This window comes from Salmo salar, chromosome 29 (genome assembly GCF_965601325.2).
Source record: "Salmo salar chromosome 29, fSalSal1, whole genome shotgun sequence".
Lineage (NCBI taxonomy): Eukaryota > Metazoa > Chordata > Actinopteri > Salmoniformes > Salmonidae > Salmo > Salmo salar.
In genome coordinates, this window is record NC_138319.1 from 39,352,909 (window position 1) to 39,376,641 (window position 23,733).

Sequence of the window (23,733 nt, forward strand, 5' to 3'; positions counted from 1 at the left end):
GACTCAAGTCATTACTGATGTGACAAAAATAGTGTGGACTAGAAGCAAAGCTCTCCAAGCTTGTTCCTGGAGAGGTAGCAGCCTATAGGTTCAGGCAGGGGCGGTTCTGGAAGGGAGGTGGCCCTGTGACAACAATTTTGGGCCCCCTTGTGGCCCTCCTAAATGTGGAGTATGAAATAATTGTTACATAACTCATTTTTGCTATCGTTCTTTTTTTTTTGTTGATACATCCGTTATTAGTGGCAACGAGGAACACTAATGATTATGAACATGGTCTTTTGCAGTGAAGAAAACGATATGACAACAATAACATTTAATGTAACTGGCCCCTCTAACAGTACAACTGGCCCCAGCTTGCCCCCCCCCCCCCCCCAGGTTGAAATGGTCTAGAACCACCACTGGGTTCAGGTTAGATACAAATAGGGATGGAGTAAAAACATACAGGACCGTAGCTCTCCAGCAACAAGCTTGGAGAGCCCTGCTGTTGAATCCAGTGGATTTTATGTAGGAAAACACTTGGGAAGGTTCAACATACTGCACAAAACAGATTTTAGACACCAGAGTTACGAGACAAAACCAATAAGTTCCTTTTGATGTTTATTGTACAGACTCAACAGCATCCTTTGGGGGAAAGAAACCTGGAAGACAAGAATAGTTTATATTTAATACCAGAAAACAAGACAAGTTTCTTACAGCACTGAGTTTGAGATTAATTGTCAATGTTCTAATGTTTTCCAGCACTGAGCACAAATTTGAACTGAGCATCTAAAAAAAAAAAAAAAAAATCCTTTAATTCACTAAGTAACTGGATGGAAAAACATCCTCAAAGTGTCAGTAGTTCAATGTGGTTTCAGACAAATTGGCTTATTTTTCAGACTGGTTTCACCAGAGTCGATAAGATGGGGAAAAAAGTTGAGCATCATTAACCACATTGTTTAAAAACAGAAATTGGACACTTAGGACTTGAGATACCCATAAACAATGTTGAAATGGTTTTGTTCTCGATCATAGCACTAGTAGAACGCTAATAAGCCAGTAGTCACCAACCCTGACAAAAACAAGACCGGATTCATCTCGTCAAGATCTTGGATTCAAAAGCGAAAACAAAACCCTAAACACACGTTGGCTTTCCAGAACCAGAACCAGGGTCTGCGGACCTCAGTCATATGCCTCAATAATCTTTCCTTCGTCCCTAAGTGTGCCCATGTTCACTTCCCCCTCACTCACTCACTCAAAAGGAAAATAGCCGTTATAAGAAATAAAATGAAACTCCCATCTAACTCATAGCCTCCAAATCCAAAGCTTATATATTTGTGGAAAGAATTGAAGTGCACACATCAAGAGAACGATAGACAACAGTCTGAGCTGGAGCACTGATCTAATACCAGGTCATCATGTAAAAATGAATACTGATCCTAGATCAAAACACCTACTCTGAGACACACACACACACATCCCCAGAAGTTCAAAGTTAAGTCCCAAAATGGCACCCCAATTCCCTATATAGTGAACTACTTATGGGTTGAACTAGTACACTATACAGGGAATAGGGTATCACTTGGGATACAAACATACAGGTTTCCCCATCTCACCTTAACCCCCACCCCCGTCCCTGGCATTTCCCCCTAACTCAATCCTTGGGACCTCAACTTGTGAACATTTTGGTGTTAGCCCCCAACGATACAAAGCTTGTTGACTATTTGAATCAGCTGTGTAGCGCTAGGGGGGGTGGGGTGGGGTCCCGAGGACAGAGTTTTGGAAACACTGCCTTAAAACATTTTTTTTTTTAAATAAATGGTGAGTCACCTCTAGTTCATTCTCCTGATGAGTCTGTTGATCTGGTCCTCTCTGTTTCCAGCATCTCCTCCCTCCACAAAGTGAGTCGTCTTCTTGTTCATGCCGCCGCGGGGTGTGGACAGTTTGAAGGGCCACAGGAAGTTGTTGGCAGGCTTGAAGTTCTTCCCGACTGTGTAGATCTCATGGATCAGGTCCTCCACACAGATGATACTGTATTTACCTGGAGGGACAAGGACAGAGTGAGGACTGAGCGTACATGGGCGTTTAAAAGGGTAATCTGCAGTGTAATTCAAAGAGCTGAATTTTTTTTTAAATAACCACTTAAATTGATAAGACATATGGAAGGACTGACCATCCAGGAGATTATCCATTTAATCTAATTTTAATGGTCACATTCAATGACTCTGGAAAGTATTCAGACACCTTGACTTATTCCACATTTTGTTACATTACTGCCTTATTCTAAAATATATTTTTTTAATCATCGGCAATCTACACAAAATACCCCATAATGACAAAGTGAAAACAGGTTAAGCATTTTTGCAAACAAAAAATACAAATCTTATTTAAACAAGTATTCAAGTGCATCCTGTTCCCATTGATCAGTAAGACGTTTCTACAACTTGATCCCAGTCCCACCTGTGGTAAAAGCAATTTATTGGACATGATTTGGAAGGGCACACCTGTCTATAAAAAGGTCCCACAGTTGACAGTGCATGTCAGATCTGAGAACGAATTGTGATGAGAATAAAACCCTTTCTAGAGTGTTGGATGTTTCTAAGAGCACAGCCATATTTGGGGAAAAAACTGCAGACTAACTCGGGCTGGCCGTCCGACCAAACTGAGCAATCTGGGGAGAAGGGCCTTGGTCAAAGAGACGAGCAAGAACCTGACAGTCACTGATATAGCTTCTCGGTAGGGATGGGAGAAGCTTCCAGAAGGACAACCATCTCTCAAGCACTCCAAGAATCAGGCATTTATAGTAGAGTAGCAAGACAGAAGTCACTCCCCAGTAAAAGACACATGACCGTCTGCTTGGAGTTTGCCAAAAGGCACCTAAAGAACTCAGACCATGAGACAATATTCTCTGGTCTGATGAAACCAAGATTGAACTCTTCAGCCTGAATGTCAAGCGTCAATTCTGGAGGAACCCTGGCACCATCCCTACGGTGAAGCATGGTGGTGGCGGCAGTATCATGCTGTGGGGGATGTCTTTCAGCGGCAGGGACTGGGAGACTAGTCAGGATCGAGGCAAAGTACAGAGAGATCCTTGATGAAAAGCTACTCCAGAGCACGCAGGACCTCAGACAAGATTCACCTTCCAACAGGACAACGACCCTAAGCACACAGCCAAGACAACGCAGGAGTGGCTTCAGGACAAGTCTCTGAAAGTCCTTGAGTGGCCCAGCCAGAGCCTGTACTTGAACCCGATCGAACATCCCTGGAGAGACCTGAAAATAGCTGTGCAGCGACGCTCCCCATCCAACCTGACAGAGCTTGAGAGGATCTGCAGAGAAGAATGGGAGAAACTCCCCAAATACAGGTGTGCCAAGCTTGTAGCGTCATACCCAAGAAGACTTGAGGCTGTAATCGCTGCCAACGGGGCTTCAACAAAGTACTGAGTAAAGGGTCTGAATACTTACGCAAATGGGATTACATCTTTGTTTTTATAAATAAATATGCAAAAATTCCAAAAACTGTTTGCTTTCTCATTTTGGGGTGTTGTGTGTAGATTGATGAGGGAAAAAACAATTTAATCAATTTTAGAATAAGGCTGTAAAGTAACAAAATGTGGAAATGCCAAGTGGTCTGAATACTATCTGAATGCCCTGTATATAGCAGATGTCATTGCTGGTGTAGAGAAAAGCTTCCGGCTAGAGGTTTGTGTACAGTAATGGGATATCCATGTCCCAAATCACTAAATGCAGTTGCATATTCTGCCATTTCAGATTGCAGGTGTTTTTCTCAATGTGGTTTCAGACAAATTGGCTTATTTTTCAGACTGGATTCACCAGAGTCGATAAGATGGGGAAAAAAGTTGAGCATCATTAACCACATTGTGACATTTGAATGACAGGACAATCAGTGCCGATTTGTCCCATCGTGTAAGGGATCATCTTGACCAATCTAGTCTATGTTAAGAGTACGTGTGAAAAAGGCTTTGACTTCCAACATTATGGGCGCTTTCAGTCCCATATAAGTAAACACGTACCCAGGGCCTTCTCGACCAGGGCGTTGTCTGTGAGGGCAATACGCTGCTTGGTCATCCTGCCATGGCCACGCTTGTAGATCAGCTCGCGAACAGACTTCAGGTTAGGGTACCTGGGAAACAAGAGCAGGAAAATACTATGTGGAACAGCATGCAGGTAGCGTAGTCGCAACGAAACAGTGAGAACTACTGCATCTGCACCCAAAAACAAAACATTTGGTTCATTTCATACTGGGCATGCCATTAGTAATATCAATGTGGTTTCAGACAAATTGGCTTATTTTTCAGACTGGATTCACCAGAGTCGATAAGATGGGGAAAAAAGTTGAGCATCATTAACCACATTGTGAAAAAAATTCCAGACAAACACTGCATCAGAAGTTATGTTGTACCACTACTTAATCACTGCCAAGTAAAGCAACACAAAACCATAACTGTTAAATTCAACAGATCAAAGCAGGGGTGTATTCATTAGTACAAACCTGTTCGTAACATGAAAAGTTCTGCTATGAAAATGAGCATTTCTTGTTGGCCAATTCTGGTTAGTCCCTCCCTACATCGGACCCATGGCTTCCTAGTGAATACACCGTGGTAGTAATGTCGGCTTACCCCCAAGCGATGTAGGGCTCGGCGATCCTCAGCATGTTGATGGAAGCCTTGTTCAGTTTGACAAACACGCCGTTGAAGATCTGACGCAGACGCATGAGCTGGAGGACCTTGCGCACCTTGGGACTGACACCGTTGATACTGACATGGGGGGGGGGGGGGGGGGGGTACAGTGTTAGAAATATGTTCAGCACAGCATCACATGTTAATTTTCAAGTCAGCGTTCAGTTTACATTCAATGTGGTTTCAGACAAATTGGCTTATTTTTCAGACTGGTTTCACCAGAGTCGATAAGATGGGGAAAAAAGTTGAGCATCATTAACCACATTGTGTAGACGTTTGAAAGACAGGAAGAAGACATGGTCGCCAGCTATACCAAGTAACAAATAAAATCAATGTCCAGGTAACGACTTAAATACATCCATGTTTTACCCAGCACCTGAGTAATGGTGCACGAGACAGACATGGAAATCTGACAAAAAAACTGGGATAAAATATGCATTTAGCAGTCTAATCCACAGAAACATACCCCCTGATCCTGATGACGAAGGCCAGCTTGGGCTCAGCTGGGACGTAGAAGTTCCCAACCTTGCGGGCTGTCCGCCCCATGCGGATCTCACGCCGGTACATCTCCCTGTACTCCTTGTGGTACTTCTCAGCCCTCTTGTAGATCAGTTTCCTGGTCACCTTACGAGTCTGGGGATTTAAGGCATCAACTATGAGTCGGAGCAGAACATTACAGCTGGTTAACCTGTTGGGGATAGGGGGCAGTATTGACACGGCTGGATAAAAAACGTAACCGATTTAATCTGGTTACTTCTCCTGCCCAGTAACTAGAATATGCATATAATTATTGGCTTTGGATAGAAAACACCCTAAAGTTTCTAAAACTGTTTGAATGGTGTCTGTGAGTATAACAGAACTCATATGGCAGGCAAAAACCTGAAAAGATTTCATGCAGGAAGTGGCCTGTCTGACAAGGTGTCGTTCTTCTTGTCTCTGTTTATTGAAGAGTGAGGATCTTAGCTGTCCCGTGACACTTCCTACGGCTGCCATAGGGTCTCAGAAGGCGGTAAAAAGCTGAATCGTGGCTTTGCAGGCTCTGGCTGAAACAAGGTAGCGCGTTTGGGTAGTGGCTGGTTACAGTACTGTGAGACTCAGGCTCGTGCCCGCGTCGACCGAAAGCTTTGTTTACTTTCCTCTGTTTAGCTAAAAGGAGATTCCCGGTCGGAATATTATCGCTTTTTTACGAGAAAATGGCATAAAATGGATTTTAAACAGCGGTTGACATGCTTCGAAGTACGGTAATGGAATATTCAGATTTTTTTGTCCCGAATTGCTCCACGCGCGCGACCCTTATTTATCCTTTCAGATAGTGTCTGGGACGCACGAACAAAACGCCGCTATTCGGATATAACGATGGATTATTTTGGACCAAACCAACATTTGTTATTGAAGTAGCAGTCCTGGGAGTGCATTCTGACGAAGACAACAAAAGGTAATCAAACTTTTATAATAGTAAATCTGATATTGGTGAGTGCTAAACTTGCCGGGTGTCTAAATAGCGAGCCCGTGATGGCTGGGCTATGTACTTAGAATATTGCAAAATGTGCTTTCACCAAAAAGCTATTTTAAAATCGGACATATCGAGTGCATAGAGGAGTTCTGTATCTATAATTCTTAAAATAATTGTTATGTTTTTTGTGAACGTTTATCGTGAGTAATTTATTAAATTGTCATCGAATTCCCCCAGAAGTATGCTAGTTCTGAACGTCACATGCAAATGTGAAAAGCTGGTTTTTGATATAAATATGAACTTGATTGAACAAAACATGCATGTATTGTCTAACAATGTCCTAGGGTTGTCATCTGATGAAGATCATCAAAGGTTAGTGCTGCATTTAGCTGTCTTCTGGGTTTTTGTGACATTATATGCTAGCTTGAAAAATGTGTGTCTGATTATTTCTGGCTTGGTACTCTGCTGACATAATCTAATGTTTTGCTTTCGTTGTAAAGCCTTTTTGAAATCGGACAGTGTGGTTAGATTAACGAGAGTCTTGTCTTTAAATAGCTGTAAAATAGTGATATGATTGAGAAATTTAAGTAATAGGATTTTTAAGGTATTTGAAAATCGCGCCACTGGATTAGACTGGCTGTTGCGTAGGTGGGACGAATTCGTCCCGCCTAGCCCAGAGAGGTTAACTTCACAGTATGACCAAAGTTGCTTTTTTTAGCAGGATGTAGGGAATTCACCCACCACTGTACAATGTAGAGAAAAGGCCAATTCAGGAGGGTGCTACGAAATGTCAAAAACGTAGCTCTTTAGTAGTGTCATTATAAAGGATAGACTATTCTCTGCAATACTTGACAGTGTTGAAAAAATATGAACTTTCATTTGCTTTGACTTTTGCTAGTTTAGACTGTGCCACTCTTGGTTGTATATCTTCCATATCTGGTGTTGGACCAATCAATTTATACATGTTTGTATAAACCTGGAATGAATCCATCATTTTATGGGTGAACAGCCATAAGGATGCAATGTTCTAAAACAGATCATATCAAAATTGTATTTGTGAAATACAACAGGTGTAGTCGACTTTACAGTAGACCAACAATGCAGTCTCAATGTTATAACTAACAATGATTATTTAGGACATTTCTATGTGGTTTCAGACAAATTGGCTTATTTTTCAGACTGGTTTCACCAGAGTCGATAAGATGGGGAAAAAAGTTGAGCATCATTAACCACATTGTAGTTATACATTTTGAATGACAGTGGGTAACTATTACCCCCCTACACACCCAGACAGCTCTACTCAGTACATCAACTGCATTTAAAGGGGAGATTATATGTATTGTAAACTTAAATATGGAAGCCTGCTAGTTAGGTTAATACTTGGGTTAGTTCAAACTCACTTTTTTTTCGGCAAGCATCTTCTTGATGCGCACAGCCTTCATGGTGGCGAAGGCCTTCCGCCTTTTCAAAAGGCTCTCAGGGACCGCCGGAACCTTCTTTCTGCAACAGATGCAACACTTTGTTTAGAGTAAAGGGGGGAAATAGTTTAACATGGACGTGACTGACTGAGAAATAGTATCTTAACGGACAAAACGTGTTGCGAAAGCTGTTAGTTTCACCTAGCTCTTAGCAACATCACCGCTAACTAGCCATTTCCAAAACGTGAGCTAACCTGGCTTGTTAGTTTTGCCGGGCGAAGACAGAAGCAAAAAGTCTACATTGTGATATTGTAGGGATCAAACAGCGAAATACTCAGAAAATACTTTGCAACTCATTGATAATATGTAAGTAATACTACGAGCCACGCATACAGGTTAAAACATGTGCAAATGGATTCGCAAGCCGGGCATGTTTCTAACCATATCCAGTCCCGAGTCAACCAAATCAACAAAGATATCGTAGAGTAAAAAACGCCACTCAACACTACCGACACGAAAAACATGTTCTTTAGCTGGCAATAACTTATTTAATGTGAAAAAACGTTGGATATTTGTTAAATTAGTAGATGGGCACAGATTGTGGCAGAGAAGAAATCACTTACTCTGCGTCCGCCATTGTGTCCACCGAGAAAGAGACATTCTATCCTGCGCATGCGTGAGTTGAAAGCTTGTAGGACCCCAGTCGCTGTCTATTAAACTGCCTGAGAAGAATTCCCTCTTGCCGCTAATCTCGCAGTGTCTGCCCTCCACTGGCGATTTTAGCATGTACATCTTGCTGGGGGCAAACTCAACATGAGAAACGGTGCACACGAACTCTTATGACCTACATTTTAAAAAAAAAATGTATTTAACATTTATTTAACTAGGCAAGTTAGTTAAGAACAAATTCTTATTTACAATGACAGCCTACCAAAATGCAAAAGGCCTCCTGTGGGGGCTAGGATTAAAAATACAAATAAATTAAATAAAAAATATAGGACAAAACACACATCATGACAAGACAACACAACACTACATAAAGAAAGACCTAAGACAACAACATAGCATGGCAGCAACACAACATGACAACAACATGGTAACAACACAACATGACAACAACATGGCAGCAACACAACATGACAACAACATGGCAGCAACACAACATGACAACATCATGGTAGCAACACAACATGACAACAACATGGTAGAAACACAACATGACAACAACATGGCAGCAACACAACATGACAACAACATGGTAGCAACACAACATGACAACAACACAACATGACAACAACATGGTAGCAACACAACATGACAACAACATGGCAGCAACACAACATGACAACAACACGGTAACAACACGACAACAACATGGCAGCAGCACAATATGGTAGCAGCACAAAACATTAAAAACATTAATGGGCACAAACAGCACAAAGGTCAAGAAGGTAGAGACAGCAATACATCATGCGAACCAGCCACAACTGTCAGTAAGAGTGATCGAGTCTTTGAATGAAGAGATTGAGATAAAACTGTCCAGTTTGAGTGTTTGTTGCAGCTCGTTCCAGTCGATAGCTGCAGCGAACTGAAAAGACGAGCGTCCCAGGGATGTTTGTGCTTTGGAGACCTGTAACAGAATGTGACTGGCAGAAGGTGTGTTGTATGTGGAGGATGAGGGCTGCAGTAGATGTCTCAGATAGGGGGGAGTGAGGCCTAAGAGGGTTTTATAAATAAGCAACAACCAGTGGGTCTTGCGACAGGTATACAGAGATGACCAGTTTACAGAAGAGTAGAGAGTGCAGTGATGTGTCCTATAAGGAGCATTGGTGGCAAATCTGATGGCCGAATGGTGAAGAACATCTAGCCACTCGAGAGCACCCTTACCTGCCAATCTATAAATTACGTCTCCGTAATCTAGCATGGGTAGGATGGTCATCTGAATCAGGGTTAGTTTGGCAGCTGGGGTGAAAGAGGAGCGATTACGATAGAGGAAACCAAGTCTAGATTTAACCTTAGCCTGCAGCTTTGATATGTGCTGAGAGAAGGACAGTGTACCGTCTAGCCATACTCCCAAAGAACTTGTATGAGGTGACTACCTCAAGGTCTAAACCCTCAGAGGTAGTAATCACACCTGTGGGGAGAGGGACATTCTTCTTACCAAACCACATTACCTTTGTTTTGGAGGTGTTCAGAACAAGGTTAAGGGCAGAGAAAGCTTGTTAGACACTAAGAAAGCTTTATTGTAGAGCTTTTAACACAAATCCGGGGACATAAAGCTGTCCCAACAGAAGAGCTTTCTTAGCTGATATGGAATGGCAAAATGTAGATTTCCGCCTAAATACACATACCCAAAAGTAACTGCTATTCATGTCTAATTACATGGTTCTGACATTCGAAAACTTGGTATATTTGGAAAGAATACATCTGGGAGATTATGAGGAAATGATCAGAAGATAGATAGGAGTTACATAGTTCAGAGTACACAAGATCAAGCACACACCAAATAAATAAAACATGTATTTGATTTTGAAAGTGATCTTTCATTGACAAGCTATAAGTGAATATTTGATGACTAGAGCTGGAAACACATCAGATGGCTTCCACAACATGTGATCAATATCAGAAAGAAAAAATGGGATTGATAGACCTCACAACTAGAAATGGGATTGATAGACCTAACAACTATAAATAGGATTGATAGACCTAACAACTACAAAAGGGATTGATAGACCTCACAACTATAAAAGGGATTGATAGACCTAACAACTAGAAATGGGATTGATAGACCTCACAACTATAAATGGGATTGATAGACCTGACAACTAGAAAAGGGATTGATAGACCTAACAACTAGAAATGGGATTGATAGACCTAACAACTATAAATGGGATTGATAGACCTCACAACTAGAAATGGAATTGATAGACCTGACAACTACAAAAGGGATTGATAGACCTCACAACTAGAAAAGGGATTGATAGACCTAACAACTAGAAATGGGCAGATATTTTAGTAAGTGGTGTCAGGTGTGGTCATGGGACGTTTCCAAGTGTCCCTAAACCTCTCCAAAGTGGAATATATCTGTAAATTAGATAATTCCAGTGCTATTACATATTTGCAATCCATAAATGCTATTTGTTCAGTATAAAAACACACTTTCTACCATATCATCCTCATTCAAACATTGTGGTGGTGTTATGGGGTCTCCAGGGTACATTCAAGATGTCCTTTCAACCTCTCCAAAGTGTCCGAATGTGTTCATTTCACTGTTTTTGCATGCTGGATGTGCCTAAAAGTTATTGTTCACTATAAAAACCACATTTCTACAACACCAACCTCTCTCAAACATTGTGGTGGTGTCAGGGGACATACAGGGGATATCCAGGTGTTTTTTCAACCTCTCCAAAGTGCCGGAACGTTTAGCCAAGACATATCCAATGTCTTGATCCCACATAAAAACATCAAAAACTAAACTGTTTACAAAAACAATATAAAAGCTACAGATATACAGTACCAGTCAGAAGTTTGGACACACCTACTGGATATCATAAGGTGAATGCACCAATTTGTAAGTCGCTCTGGATAAGAGCGTCTGCTAAATGACGTAAATGTAAATGAACTCATTCAAGGGTTTTTCTTTATTTTTTACTATTTTCTACATTGTAGAATAATAGTGAAGACATCAAAACTATGAAATAACACATATGGAATCATGTAGTAACCAAAAAAGTGTTAAACAAATCAAAATATATTTTATATTTGAGATTCTTCAAAGTAGCCACACTTTGCCTTGATGACAGCTTTGCACACTCTTGGCATTCTCTCAACCAGCTTCATGAGGAATGCTTTTCCAAAAGTCTTGAAGGAGTTCCCACATATGCTGAGCACTTGTTGTCTACATTTCCTTCACTCCGTGGTCCAACTCATCCCAAACCATCTCAACTGGGTTTAAGTTGGGTGATTGTGGAGGCAAGGTCACCTGATGCAGCACTCCACCACTCTCCTTGGACAAATAGCCCTTACACAGCCTGGAGGTGTGTTGGGTCATTGTCCTGTTGAAAAACAAATGATAGTCCAACTAAGCGCAAACCAGATGGGATGGCGTGTCGATGCAGAAGGCTGTGGTAGTTAAGTGTGCCTTGAATTCTAAATATATCACAGTGTCAACAGCAAAGCACCCCCACACCATCACACCTCCTCCATGCTTCACAGTGGGAACCACACATGCAGAGATCATCCATTCACCTACTATGCGTCTCACAAAGACACAGCGGTTGGAACCAAACATTTCAAATTTGGACTCATCAGACCAAAGGACACATTTCCACCAGTCTAATGTCCATTGCTCGTGTTTCATGGCCCAAGCAATTATTTTATTATTGGTGTCCTTTAGTAGTGTTTTCTTTGCAGGAATTTCTACCATGAAGGCCTGATTCAGTCTCCTCTGAACAGTTGATGTTGAGATGTGTCTGTTACTTGAACTCTGTGAAGCATTTATTTGGGCTGCAATCTGAGGCTGGTAACTCTAATGAACTTATCCTCCGCAGCAGAGATAACTCTGGGTCTTCCTTTCCTGTGGCTGTCCTCAGCCAGTTTCATCATAGCACTTGATGTATTTTTGCTACTGCACTTGAAGAAACTTTCAAAGTTCTTGAAATGTTCCGTATTGACTGACCTTCATGCTTAAAGTAATGATGGACTGTAATTTCTCTTTGCTTATTTGAGCTGTTCTCGCCATAATATGGACTTGGTCTTTTACCAAATAGGGCTATCTTCTGTATACCACCCCTACCTTGTCACAACACAACTGATTAGCTCAAACGCAAGGAAAGAAATTCCACAAAATAACTTTTAACAAAGGCACACCTGTTAATTGAAATGCATTCCAGGTGACAACCTCATGGATATGGTTGAGAAAATGCCAAGAGTGTGCAAAGCTGTCATCAAAGCAAAGGGTTGCTATTTTGAAGAATTTCAAATATAAAATATATTTTGATTCGTTTAACACTTTTTTAGTTCCATATGTGGAAAATGGCTGTAAAAACTGCTGGTAAACTTGTTTTACTTTTTTTTTAAACTTTATTTAACTGGGCAAGACGGATAAGAAATTCTTAATTACAATGACGGCCTACCCTGGCCAAACACTAACCCGAACGATGCTGGTCAATTGTGCGCCGCCCTATGGGACTCCCAATCACGGCTGGATGTGATACAGCCTGGAATCAAAGCAGGGTTTGTAGTGACACATCTAGCACTGAGATACAGTGCCTTAGACCACTGTGATACAGCCTGGAATCTAACCAGGGACTGTAGTGACGCCTCTAGCACTGAGATGCAGTGCCTTAGACCGCTGTGATACAGCCTGGAATCTAACCAGGGTCTGTAGTGACGCCTCTAGCACTGAGATGCAGTGCCTTAGACCGCTGTGATACAGCCTGGAATCTAACCAGGGTCTGTAGTGACGCCTCTAGCACTGAGATGCAGTGCCTTAGACCGCTGTGATACAGCCTGGAATCTAACCAGGGTCTGTAGTGATGCCTCTAGCACTGAGATGCAGTGCCTTAGACCGCTGTGATACAGCCTGGAATCTAACCAGGGTCTGTAGTGACGCCTCTAGCACTGAGATGCAGTGCCTTAGACCGCTGTGATACAGCCCGGAATCTAACCAGGGTCTGTAGTGACGCCTCTAGCACTGAGATGCAGTGCCTTAGACCGCTGCGCCACTCAGGAGCACATTTATATTAGTGAACTTTGAGGGATTTTAAGTAATGCGTTCATTCATGCAGACACGTGACAAAATGTTTACCATCCATTTTTACTGTGTTATTAATATTGAGTGATTGATTCTAAGTTAGCTATAATAGAACAGAATAATTATATCCCCCATCATGGAGCTGGCATAATATGGACATCAAACAATGACCATCACACTGGATTCATTATCCACTAGTGGCACATCTTAAAAAATTAATAATAATAATAATCTGACACGTGTCCATTTTTAAATGTTTATTGCTTTTTTACATAGTGGTCCTCAAAGTACTACATCTTAACTTTAAAAAAAATAAAAAGAAAGAAAGAAGTTGGCGATAGACAAAAAAAAAAAGGTAGTTATTTAACTGTTTTTTAATGCAGTAATCAATATAGTACTAACAACACAAGGTAGAACAATAACACAGAATAAATATAAGAAAATGAGAAAGTAAGCATACTATATACAGGGTCAGTACCATATTAACAACATGCAGAGATACTGGAGTGATGGAGGTAGATATGTAGAGGGGTAAGGTGACTTTACAGGAAGTTGTTGGCAGGCTTGAAGTTCTTCCCGACTGTGTAGATCTCATGGATCAGGTCCTCCACACAGATGATACTGTATTTACCTGGAGGGACAAGGACAGAGTGATGACTGAGCGTACATGGGCGTTTAAAAGGGTAATCTGCAGTTTAATTCAAAGAGCTGAGGGATTAAAAAAAAAGAAAACTCAAATTGATAAGACATATGGAAGGACTGACCATCCAGGAGATTATCCATTTAATCTAATTTTAATGACCACATTCAATGCCTCTGGAAAGTATTCAGACGCCTTGACTTATTCCACATTTGTTACTTTACAGCCTTATTCTAAAATATATTAAAACATTTTTTTTTAAATCCTCAGCAATCTACACACAACACCCCATAATGACAAAGCGAAAACAGGTTAAGCATTTTCGGCAATTTAACCTCTAGGGTAGGGGGCAGTATTTGCACGGCCGGATAAAAAAACGTACCCGATTTAATCTGGTTATTACTACTGCCCAGAAACTAGAATATGCATATAATTGTTTGATTTGGATAGAAAACACCCTAAAGTTTCTAAAACTGTTTGAATGGTGTCTGTGAGTATAACAGAACTCATATGACAGGCAAAAACCTGAGAAGATTCTGTACAGGAAGTGCCCTCTCTGACCATTTCTTGGCCTTCTACACTCTCTTTATTGAAAACAGAGGATCTCTGCTGTAACGTGACACTTCCTACGGCTCCCATAGGCTCCCAGAAGGCACCAGAACGTTGAATGATGACTTTGCAGCCCATGGCTGAAAAACAGTAGCGCATTTGGTAAGTGGTCGATCTGAGAACAATGAGACTGGTGCGCGTGTGCACGTGAAGAGTCCATTTTAGATTTTTAGTCTGAACGAAAACAGGGTTTCCCGGTCGGAATACTATCGCTTTTTTATGAGAAAAATCGCATAAAAATTGATTTTAAACAGCGTTTGACATGCTTCGAAGTACGGTAATGGAATATTTAGATTTTTTTTGTCACGATACGCGCCGGCGCGTCACCCTTCGGATAGTGTCTTGAACGCACAAACAAAACAGAGGATATTTGAACATAACTATGGATTATTTTGAACCAGACCAACATTTGTTGTTGAAGTAGAAGTCCTGGGAGTGCATTCTGACGAAGAACAGCAAAGGTAATCCAATTTTTCTTATAGTAAATCTGAGTTTGGTGAGTGCCAAACTTGGTGGGTGTCAAAATAGCTAGCCCGTGATGGCGAGCTATCTACTCAGAATATTGCAAAATGTGCTTTTGCCGAAAAGCTATTTTAAAATCGGACATAGCGATTGCATAGAGGAGTTCTGTATCTATAATTCTTAAAATAATTGTTATGTTTTTGTGAACGTTTATCGTGAGTAATTTAGTAAATTCACCGGAAGTTTGCGGTGGGTATGCTAGTTCTGAACGTCACATGCCAATGTAAACAGCTGGTTTTTGATATAAATATGAACTTGATTGAACAAAACATGCATGTATTGTATAACATGATGTCCTAGGAGTGTCATCTGATGAAGATCGTCAAAGGTTAGTGCTGTGTGGTTATTTTTGTCTATGTAATCTCCTAACATAATCTAATGTTTTGCTTTCGCTGTAAAGCCTTTTTGAAATCGGACAATGTGGTTGGATTAACGAGAAATGTATCTTTAAAATGGTGTAAAATAGTCGTGTGTTTGAGAAATTGAAATTATGATATTTTTTGCCTTTTTGTATTTCGCGCCATGCTATGTGGCTGTGGAATAGTGTGGGACGGTCACATCCAACCTAGCCCAGAGATGTTAATCTATTTTAGAATAAGGCTGTAAAGTAACAAAATGTGGAAATGCCAAGGGGTCTGAATACTTTCCAAATGCACTGTATATAGCAGATGTTATTGCTGGTGTAAAGAAAAGCTTCCGGCTAGAGGTTTGTGTACAGTAATGGGATATCCATGTCCCAAATCACTAAATGCAGTTGCATATTCTGCCATTTCAGATTGCAGGTGTTTTTCTCAATGTGGTTTCAGACAAATTGGCTTATTTTTCAGACTGGTTTCACCAGAGTCGATAAGATGGGGAAAAAAGTTGAGCATCATTAACCAGATTGTGAAAAAAATTCCAGACAAACACTGCATCAGAAGTTATGTTGTACCACTGCTTAATCACTGCCAAGTAAAGCAACACAAAACCATAACTGTTAAATTCAACAGATCAAAGCAGGGGTGTATTCATTAGTACAAACCTGTTCGTAACATGAAAAGTTCTGCTATGAAAACGAGCATTTCTTGTTGGCCAATTCTGGTTAGTCCCTCCCTACATCGGACCCTTGGCTTCCTAGTGAATACACCGTGGTAGTAATGTCGGCTTACCCCCAAGCGATGCAGGGCTCGGCGATCCTCAGCATGTTGATGGAAGCCTTGTTCAGTTTGACAAACACTCCGTTGAAGATCTGACGCAGAAGCTGGAGGACCTTGCGCACCTTGGGACTGACATCGTTGATACTGAGAGGGGGGCGAGAGGTACAGTGTTAGAAATATGTTCAGCACAGCATCACCTGTTAATTTTCAAGTCAGCGTTTAGTTTACATTCAATGTGGTTTCAGACAAATTGGCTTATTTTTCAGACTGGTTTCACCAGAGTCGATAAGATGGGGAAAAAAGTTGAGCATCATTAACCACATTGTGTAGACGTTTGAAAGACAGGAAGAAGACATGAGATTTGTCTTTATGAATTTGCCGCCCTGCTATTTCACTGGCTGTGTCCCGCAGGTGGGACGGTAGCGTCCCACATACCCAAGAGAAGTTAGATACATCCATGTTTTACCCAGCACCTGAGTAATGGTGCACAAGACAGACATGGAAATCTGACAAAAAACAGTGATAAAAAAATGCATTTAGCAGTCTAATCCACAGAAACATACCCCCCGATTCTAATGACGAAGGCCAGCTTGGGCTCAGCTGGGACGTAGAAGTTTCCAACCTTGCGGGCTGTCCGCCCCATGCGGATCTCACGCCGGTACGTCTCCCTGTACTCCTTGTGGTACTTCTCAGCCCTCTTGTAGATCAGTTTCCTGGTCACCTTACGAGTCTGGGGATTTAAGGCATAAACTGAGTCGGAGCAGAACATTACAGCTGGTTAACTTCACAGTATGACCAAAGTTGCTTTTTTTAGCAGGATGTAGGGAATTCACCCACCGCTGTACAATGTAGAAATAGCCAAACCAAGAGGGTGTTACGAAATGTCAAACCGTAGCTCTTTAGTAGTGTCATTATAAAGGATAGACTATTCTCTGTAATACTTGACAGTGTTGATAAAATATGAACATTCATTTGCTTTGACTTTTGCTAGTTTAGACTGTGCCACTCTTGGTTGTATATCTTCCATATTTGGTGTTGGACCAATCAATTTATAAATGTTTGTATAAACCTGGAATGAATTCATCCTTTTATGGGTGAACAGCCATAAGGGTGCAATGTTTAAACTAATCCCAAAAAATTGTCACATGCACTAAATACAACAGGTGTAGTCGACCTTATAATGGAATGCTTACTTACAAGCCCTTAACCAACAATGCAGTGTCAATGTTAAAGCTAACAATGATTATTTAGGACATTTCTATGTGGTTTCAGACAAATTGGCTTATTTTTCAGACTGGTTTCACCAGAGTCGATAAGATGGGGAAAAAAGTTGAGCATCATTAACCACATTGTGTAGACGTTTGAAAGACAGGAAGAAGACATGGTCGCCAGCTATACCAAGTAACAAATAAAATCAATGTCCAGGTAACGACTTAAATACATCCATGTTTTACCCAGCACCTGAGTAATGGTGCACGAGACAGACATGGAAATCTGACAAAAAACAGTGATAAAATATGCATTTAGCAGTCTAATCCACAGAAACATACCCCCTGATCCTGATGACGAAGGCCAGCTTGGGCTCAGCTGGGACGTAGAAGTTCCCAACATTGCGGGCTGTCCGCCCCATGCGGATCTCACGCCGGTACGTCTCCCTGTACTCCTTGTGGTACTTCTCTTCCCTCTTGTAGATCAGTTTCCTGGTCACCTTACGAGTCTGGGGATATAAGGCATAAACTGAGTCGGAGCAGAACATTACAGCTGGTTAACTTCACAGTATGACCAAAGTTGCTTTTTTTAGCAGGATGTAGGGAATTCACCCACCGCTGTACAATGTAGAAATAGCCAAACCAAGAGGGTGTTACGAAATGTCAAACCGTAGCTCTTTAGTAGTGTCATTATAAAGGATAGACTATTCTCTGTAATACTTGACAGTGTTGATAAAATATGAACTTTCATTTGCTTTGACTTTTGCTAGTTTAGACTGTGCCACTCTTGGTTGTATATCTTCCATATTTGGTGTTGGACCAATCAATTTATACATGTTTGTATAAACCTGGAATGAATTCATCCTTTTATGGGTGAACAGCCATAAGGATGCAATGTTTTAAAACAGATCATATCAAAATTGTATTTGTCAAATACAACAGGTGTAGTCGACTTTACAGTAGACCAACAATGCAGTCTCAATGTTACAACTAACAATGATTATTTAGTACATTTCTATGTGGTTTCAGACAAATTGGCTTATTTCAGACTGGTTTCATCAGAGTCGATAAGATGGGGAAAAAAGTTGAGCATCATTAACCACATTGTAGTTATACATTTTGAATGACGGGGTTAGTTACTATTACCCCCCTACACACCCAGACAGCTCAAGCAGTACATCAACTGCATTTAAAGGGGAGATTATATGTATTGTAAACTTAAATATGGAAGCCTGGTAGTTAGGTTAATACTTGGGTTAGTTCAAACTCACTTTTTTTTCGGCAAGCATCTTCTTGATGCGCACAGCCTTCATGGTGGCGAAGGCCTTCCGCCTTTTCAAAAGGCTCTCAGGGACCGCCGGAACCTTCTTTCTGCAACAGATGCAACACTTTGTTTAGAGTAAAGGGGGGAAATAGTTTAACATGGACGTGACTGACTGAGAAATCGTATCTTAACGGACAAAACGTGTTGCGAAAGCTGTTAGTTTCACCTAGCTCTTAGCAACATCACCGCTAACTAGCCATTTCCAAAACGTGAGCTAACCTGGCTTGTTAGTTTTGCCGGGCGAAGACAGAAGCAAAACGTCTACATTGTGATATTGTAGGGATCAAACAGCGAAATACTCAGAAAATACTTTGCAACTCATTGACAATATGCAAGTAATACTACGAGCCACGCATACAGGTTAAAACATGTGCAAATGGATTCGCAAGCCGGGCATGTTTCTAACCATATCCAGTCCCGAGTCAACCAAATCAACATAAATATTGTAGAGTAAAAAACGCCACTCTACACTGCCGACACGACAAACATGTTCTTTAGCTGGCAGTAACTAATTTAATGTGAAATAACGTTGGATATTTGTTAAATTAGTAGATGGACATAGATTGTGGCAGAGAAGAAATCACTTACTCTGCGTCCGCCATTGTGTCCACCGAGAAAGAGACATTCTCTCATGCGCATGCGTGAGTTGAAAGCTTGTAGGACCCCAGTCGCTGTCTATTAAACTGCCTGAGAAGAATTCCCTCTTGCCGCTAATCTTGCAGTGTCTGCCCTCCACTGGCGATTTTAGCATGGAAATCTTGGTGGGGGCAAACTCAACATGAGAAACGGTGAACACGAACTCTTATGACCTACATTTAAAAAAAAAAAAATATTTAACATTTTTTTAACTAGTCAAGTTAGTTAAGAACAATTTCTTATTTACAATGACAGCCTACCAAAATGCAAAAGGCCTCCTGTGGGGGCTAGGATTAAAAATACAAATAAATTAAATAAAAATATAGGACAACACAACACCCTGTGCCTACCCTGGCCAAACACTAACCCGGAGGATGCTAGTCAATTGTGCGCTGCCCTATGGGATTCCCTTTCACAGCCTGATGTGATACAGCCTGGAATCTTACCAGAGTCTGCAGTGACACCTCTAGCACTGAGATACAGTGCCTTAGACCACTGATACAGCCCATATTAACAATGTAAAGAGATACTGGAGTGATGGAGGCAGATATGTATAAGGGGAAGGAGACAGGGATACTGGAGTGATGGAGGTAGATATGTATAGGGGGAAGGAGACAGGGATACTGGAGTGATGGAGGTAGATATGTATAGGGGGAAGGAGACAGGGATACTGGAGTGAAGGAGGTAGATATGTATAGGGGGAAGGGGACAGGGATACTGGAGTGATGGAGGTAGATATGTATAGGGGGAAGGAGACAGGGATACTGGAGTGATGGAGGTAGATATGTATAGGGGTAAGGTGACTATATACAGGGTCAGTACCATATTAACAATGTACAGGGATACTGGAGTGATAGAGGTAGATATGTATAGGGGTAAGGGGACTAGGCATCAGTATATATATGATAAACAGAGTAGCAGCAGCGTAAATTATGATTGTATGTGAGTGTGTAGAGTCCTGTGAGTGTGCATAGAGACAGTGAAAAAATAACAAGTGTGCGTCTGTGTGTGTGTGTGTGCGTATGTGTGTGTGTGGGTGTGTGCGTGTGTATGTACTGTTTTTGTATGTTATGACTGTAAACACATCCTGCTTTGACAATTTAACATTTGCTCAACAGCAACGCCGTTAGTTGTCAAAGTGATATCAAAGTTTAAAAAAAATTATAAGTCGTGAAAATAATAGACGATTTGGTATCATTTTGATGACGGAATATTGAATTAGTGTGCTGTTTCGAACGATTTCTCTATCAGTGCAATGTCCCTGGAACTGACCCTGTATATAGCTACTGACCCTGGAACTGACCCTGTATATAGCTACTGACCCTGTATATAGCTACTGACCCTGCATATGGCTATTGTCCCTGTATATAGCTACTGACCCTGTATATAGCTATTGACCCTGTATATAGCTACTGACCCTGTATATGGCTACTGTCCCTGTATATAGCTACTGACCCTGTATATAGCTACTGACCCTGGAACTGACCCTGTATATAGGTACTGACCCTGTATATAGCTACTGACCCTGTATATAACTACTGACCCTGGAACTGACCCTTTATATAGCTACTGACCCTGTATATAACTACTGTCCCTGTATATAACTACTGACCCTGTATATAACTACTGACCCTGTATATAGCTACTGACCCTGTATATAGCTACTGACCCTGTATATAGCTACTGACCCTGGAACTGACCCTGTATATAGCTACTGACCCTGGAACTGACCCTGTATATAGCTACTGACCCTGTATATAGCTACTGACCCTGTATATAGCTACTGTCCCTGTATATAGCTACTGACCCTGTATATAACTACTGACCCTGGAACTGACCCTGTATATAGCTACTGACCCTGTATATAGCTACTGACCCTGTATATAGCTACTGACCCTGGAACTGACCCTGTATATAGCTACTGACCCTGCATATAGCTACTGGCCCTGTATATAGCTACTGACCCTGTATATAACTACTGACCCTGTATATAACTACTGACCCTGGAACTGTCCCTGTATATAGCTACTGACACTGGAACTGACCCTGTATATAGCTACTGACATTGTATATAGCTACTGACCCTGTATATAGCTACTGACCCTGTATATAGCTACTGACCCTGTATATAGCTACTGTCCCTGTATATAACTACTGACCCTGTATATAGATACTGACCCTGGAACTGACCCTGTATATAGCTACTGACCCTGTATATAGGTACTGACCCTGGAACTGACCCTGTATATAGCTACTGACCCTGAATATAGCTACTGACCCTGGAACTGACCCAGTATATAGCTACTGACCCTGGAACTGACCCTGTATATAACTACTGACCCTGGAACTGACCCTGTATATAGCTACTGACCCTGTATATAGCTACTGACCCTGTATATAGCTACTGACCCTGGAACTGACCCTGTATATAACTACTGACCCTGGAACTGACCCTGTATATAGCTACTGACCCTGTATATAGCTACTGACCCTGTATATAGCTACTGACCCTGGAACTGACCCTGTATATAACTACTGACCCTGGAACTGACCCTGTATATAACTACTGACCCTGTATATAGCTACTGACCCTGTTTATAGATACTGACCCTGTATATAGCTACTGACCCTGTATATAGCTACTGACCCTGGAACTGACCCTGTATATAACTACTGACCCTGGAACTGACCCTGTATATAGCTACTGACCCTGTATATAGCTACTGACCCTGTATATAGCTACTGACCCTGGAACTGACCCTGTATATAACTACTGACCCTGGAACTGACCCTGTATATAACTACTGACCCTGTATATAGCTACTGACCCTGTTTATAGATACTGACCCTGTATATAGATACTGACCCTGTATATAGCTACTGACCCTGTATATAGCTACTGACCCTGTATATAGCTACTGACCCTGTATATAACTACTGACCCTGTTTATAGATACTGACCCTGTATATAGATACAGACCCTGTATATAGCTACTGACCCTGTATATAGCTACTGACCCTGTATATAGCTACTGACCCTGTATATAACTACTGACCCTGTATATAGCTACTGACCCTGGGACTGACCCTGTATATAGCTACTGACCCTGTATATAGCTACTGACCCTGTATATAGCTACTGACCCTGTATTGAACTACTGGCCCTGTATATACCTACTGACCCTGGAACTGACCCTGTATATAGCTACTGACCCTGTATATAGCTACTGACCCTGTATTGAACTACTGACCCTGTATATAGATACTGACCCTGGAACTGACCCTGTATATAGCTACTGACCCTGTATATAGCTACTGACCCTGTATATAGCTACTGACCCTGTATATAACTACTGACCCTGTATATAACTACTGACCCTGTATATAGCTACTGACCCTGTATATAACTACTGACCCTGGAACTGACCGTGTATATAGCTACTGACCCTGTATATAACTACTGACCCTGTATATAGCTACTGACCATGTATATAGCTACTGACCCTGTATATAGCTACTGACCCTGGAACTGAGCCTGTATATAGCTACTGACCCTGGAACTGACCCTGTATATAGCTACTGACCCTGTATATAGCTACTGACCCTGTATATAGCTACTGTCCCTGTACATAGCTACTGACCCTGGAACAGACCCTGTATATAACTACTGACCCTGTATATAGCTACTGACCCTGGAACTGACCCTGTATATAGCTACTGACCCTGTATATAGCTACTGACCCTGTATATAGCTACTGACCCTGTATATGGCTACTGACTCTGGAACTGACCCTGTATATAGCTACTGACCCTGTATATAGCTACTGTCCCTGTATATAACTACTGACCCTGTATATAGCTACTGACCCTGGAACTGACCCTGTATATAGCGACTGACCCTGTATATAACTACTGACCCTGTATATAGCTATTGACCCTGTATATGGCTACTGTCCCTGTATATAGCTACTGACCCTGTATATAGCTACTGACCCTGTATATAGCTACTGACCCTGTATATGGCTACTGTCCCTGTATATAGCTACTGACCCTGTATATAGCTACTGACCCTGGAACTGACCCTGTATATAGGTACTGACCCTGTATATAGCTACTGACCCTGTATATAGCTACTGACCCTGTAAATAGATACTGACCCTGGAACTGACCCTGTATATAGCTACTGACCCTGTATATAGCTACTGACCCTGTATATAGCTACTGACCCTGTATATGGCTACTGACCCTGTATATAGCTACTGACCCTGTATATAACTACTGACCCTGTATATAGCTACTGTCCCTGTATATAACTACTGACCCTGTATATAACTACTGACCCTGGAACTGACCCTTT

General features: G+C 41.5%; 2 protein-coding genes and 9 non-coding genes across 13 annotated transcripts; all 11 read right to left on the bottom strand.

Moving 5' to 3' along the window:
• Nucleotides 1-584: 584 nt before the first annotated feature.
• LOC106590668 (large ribosomal subunit protein uL30) lies at nt 585-8,257 on the bottom strand. The gene is made up of 7 exons (XM_045711001.2): nt 8,170-8,257; nt 7,529-7,628; nt 5,142-5,308; nt 4,616-4,753; nt 4,010-4,119; nt 1,807-2,017; nt 585-638 (listed from the first exon to the last, which is right to left on the bottom strand). Exons 1-6 carry the CDS (start codon nt 8,181-8,183, stop codon nt 1,809-1,811), a joined length of 738 nt encoding a protein of 245 aa, XP_045566957.1. The 5' UTR covers nt 8,184-8,257; the 3' UTR covers nt 585-638; nt 1,807-1,808.
• LOC123731571 (small nucleolar SNORD12/SNORD106) lies at nt 842-933 on the bottom strand. The gene has a single exon (XR_006762780.1). It is a non-coding gene; the product is annotated as a small nucleolar SNORD12/SNORD106 (small nucleolar RNA).
• LOC123731569 (small nucleolar SNORD12/SNORD106) lies at nt 3,765-3,856 on the bottom strand. The gene has a single exon (XR_006762778.1). It is a non-coding gene; the product is annotated as a small nucleolar SNORD12/SNORD106 (small nucleolar RNA).
• On the bottom strand, nt 4,261-4,352 carry LOC123731570 (small nucleolar SNORD12/SNORD106). Its single transcript, XR_006762779.1, has one exon. It is a non-coding gene; the product is annotated as a small nucleolar SNORD12/SNORD106 (small nucleolar RNA).
• On the bottom strand, nt 4,850-4,941 carry LOC123731572 (small nucleolar SNORD12/SNORD106). The gene has a single exon (XR_006762781.1). It is a non-coding gene; the product is annotated as a small nucleolar SNORD12/SNORD106 (small nucleolar RNA).
• On the bottom strand, nt 7,273-7,364 carry LOC123731579 (small nucleolar SNORD12/SNORD106). Its single transcript, XR_006762787.1, has one exon. It is a non-coding gene; the product is annotated as a small nucleolar SNORD12/SNORD106 (small nucleolar RNA).
• Nucleotides 8,258-13,543: 5,286 nt separating the features above from the next.
• Nucleotides 13,544-19,397, bottom strand: LOC123723900 (large ribosomal subunit protein uL30). 3 transcript variants are annotated; one of them, XM_082970828.1, is made up of 5 exons: nt 19,329-19,397; nt 18,688-18,787; nt 16,772-16,938; nt 16,221-16,352; nt 13,544-13,932 (listed from the first exon to the last, which is right to left on the bottom strand). In XM_082970828.1, exons 1-5 carry the CDS (start codon nt 19,340-19,342, stop codon nt 13,929-13,931), a joined length of 417 nt encoding a protein of 138 aa, XP_082826954.1. In that variant the 5' UTR covers nt 19,343-19,397; the 3' UTR covers nt 13,544-13,928. The 3 variants fall into 3 exon arrangements, with proteins under 3 accessions (XP_082826954.1, XP_082826953.1, XP_082826955.1); XM_082970827.1 differs by lacking the exon at nt 16,772-16,938 and adding an exon at nt 17,759-17,925; XM_082970829.1 differs by having other exon boundaries at nt 13,795-13,932; nt 16,831-16,938.
• Nucleotides 15,866-15,957, bottom strand: LOC123731580 (small nucleolar SNORD12/SNORD106). Its single transcript, XR_006762788.1, has one exon. It is a non-coding gene; the product is annotated as a small nucleolar SNORD12/SNORD106 (small nucleolar RNA).
• LOC123731573 (small nucleolar SNORD12/SNORD106) lies at nt 16,441-16,532 on the bottom strand. The gene has a single exon (XR_006762782.1). It is a non-coding gene; the product is annotated as a small nucleolar SNORD12/SNORD106 (small nucleolar RNA).
• Nucleotides 17,468-17,559, bottom strand: LOC123731577 (small nucleolar SNORD12/SNORD106). The gene has a single exon (XR_006762785.1). It is a non-coding gene; the product is annotated as a small nucleolar SNORD12/SNORD106 (small nucleolar RNA).
• Nucleotides 18,433-18,522, bottom strand: LOC123731576 (small nucleolar SNORD12/SNORD106). The gene has a single exon (XR_006762784.1). It is a non-coding gene; the product is annotated as a small nucleolar SNORD12/SNORD106 (small nucleolar RNA).
• Nucleotides 19,398-23,733: the final 4,336 nt, after the last annotated feature.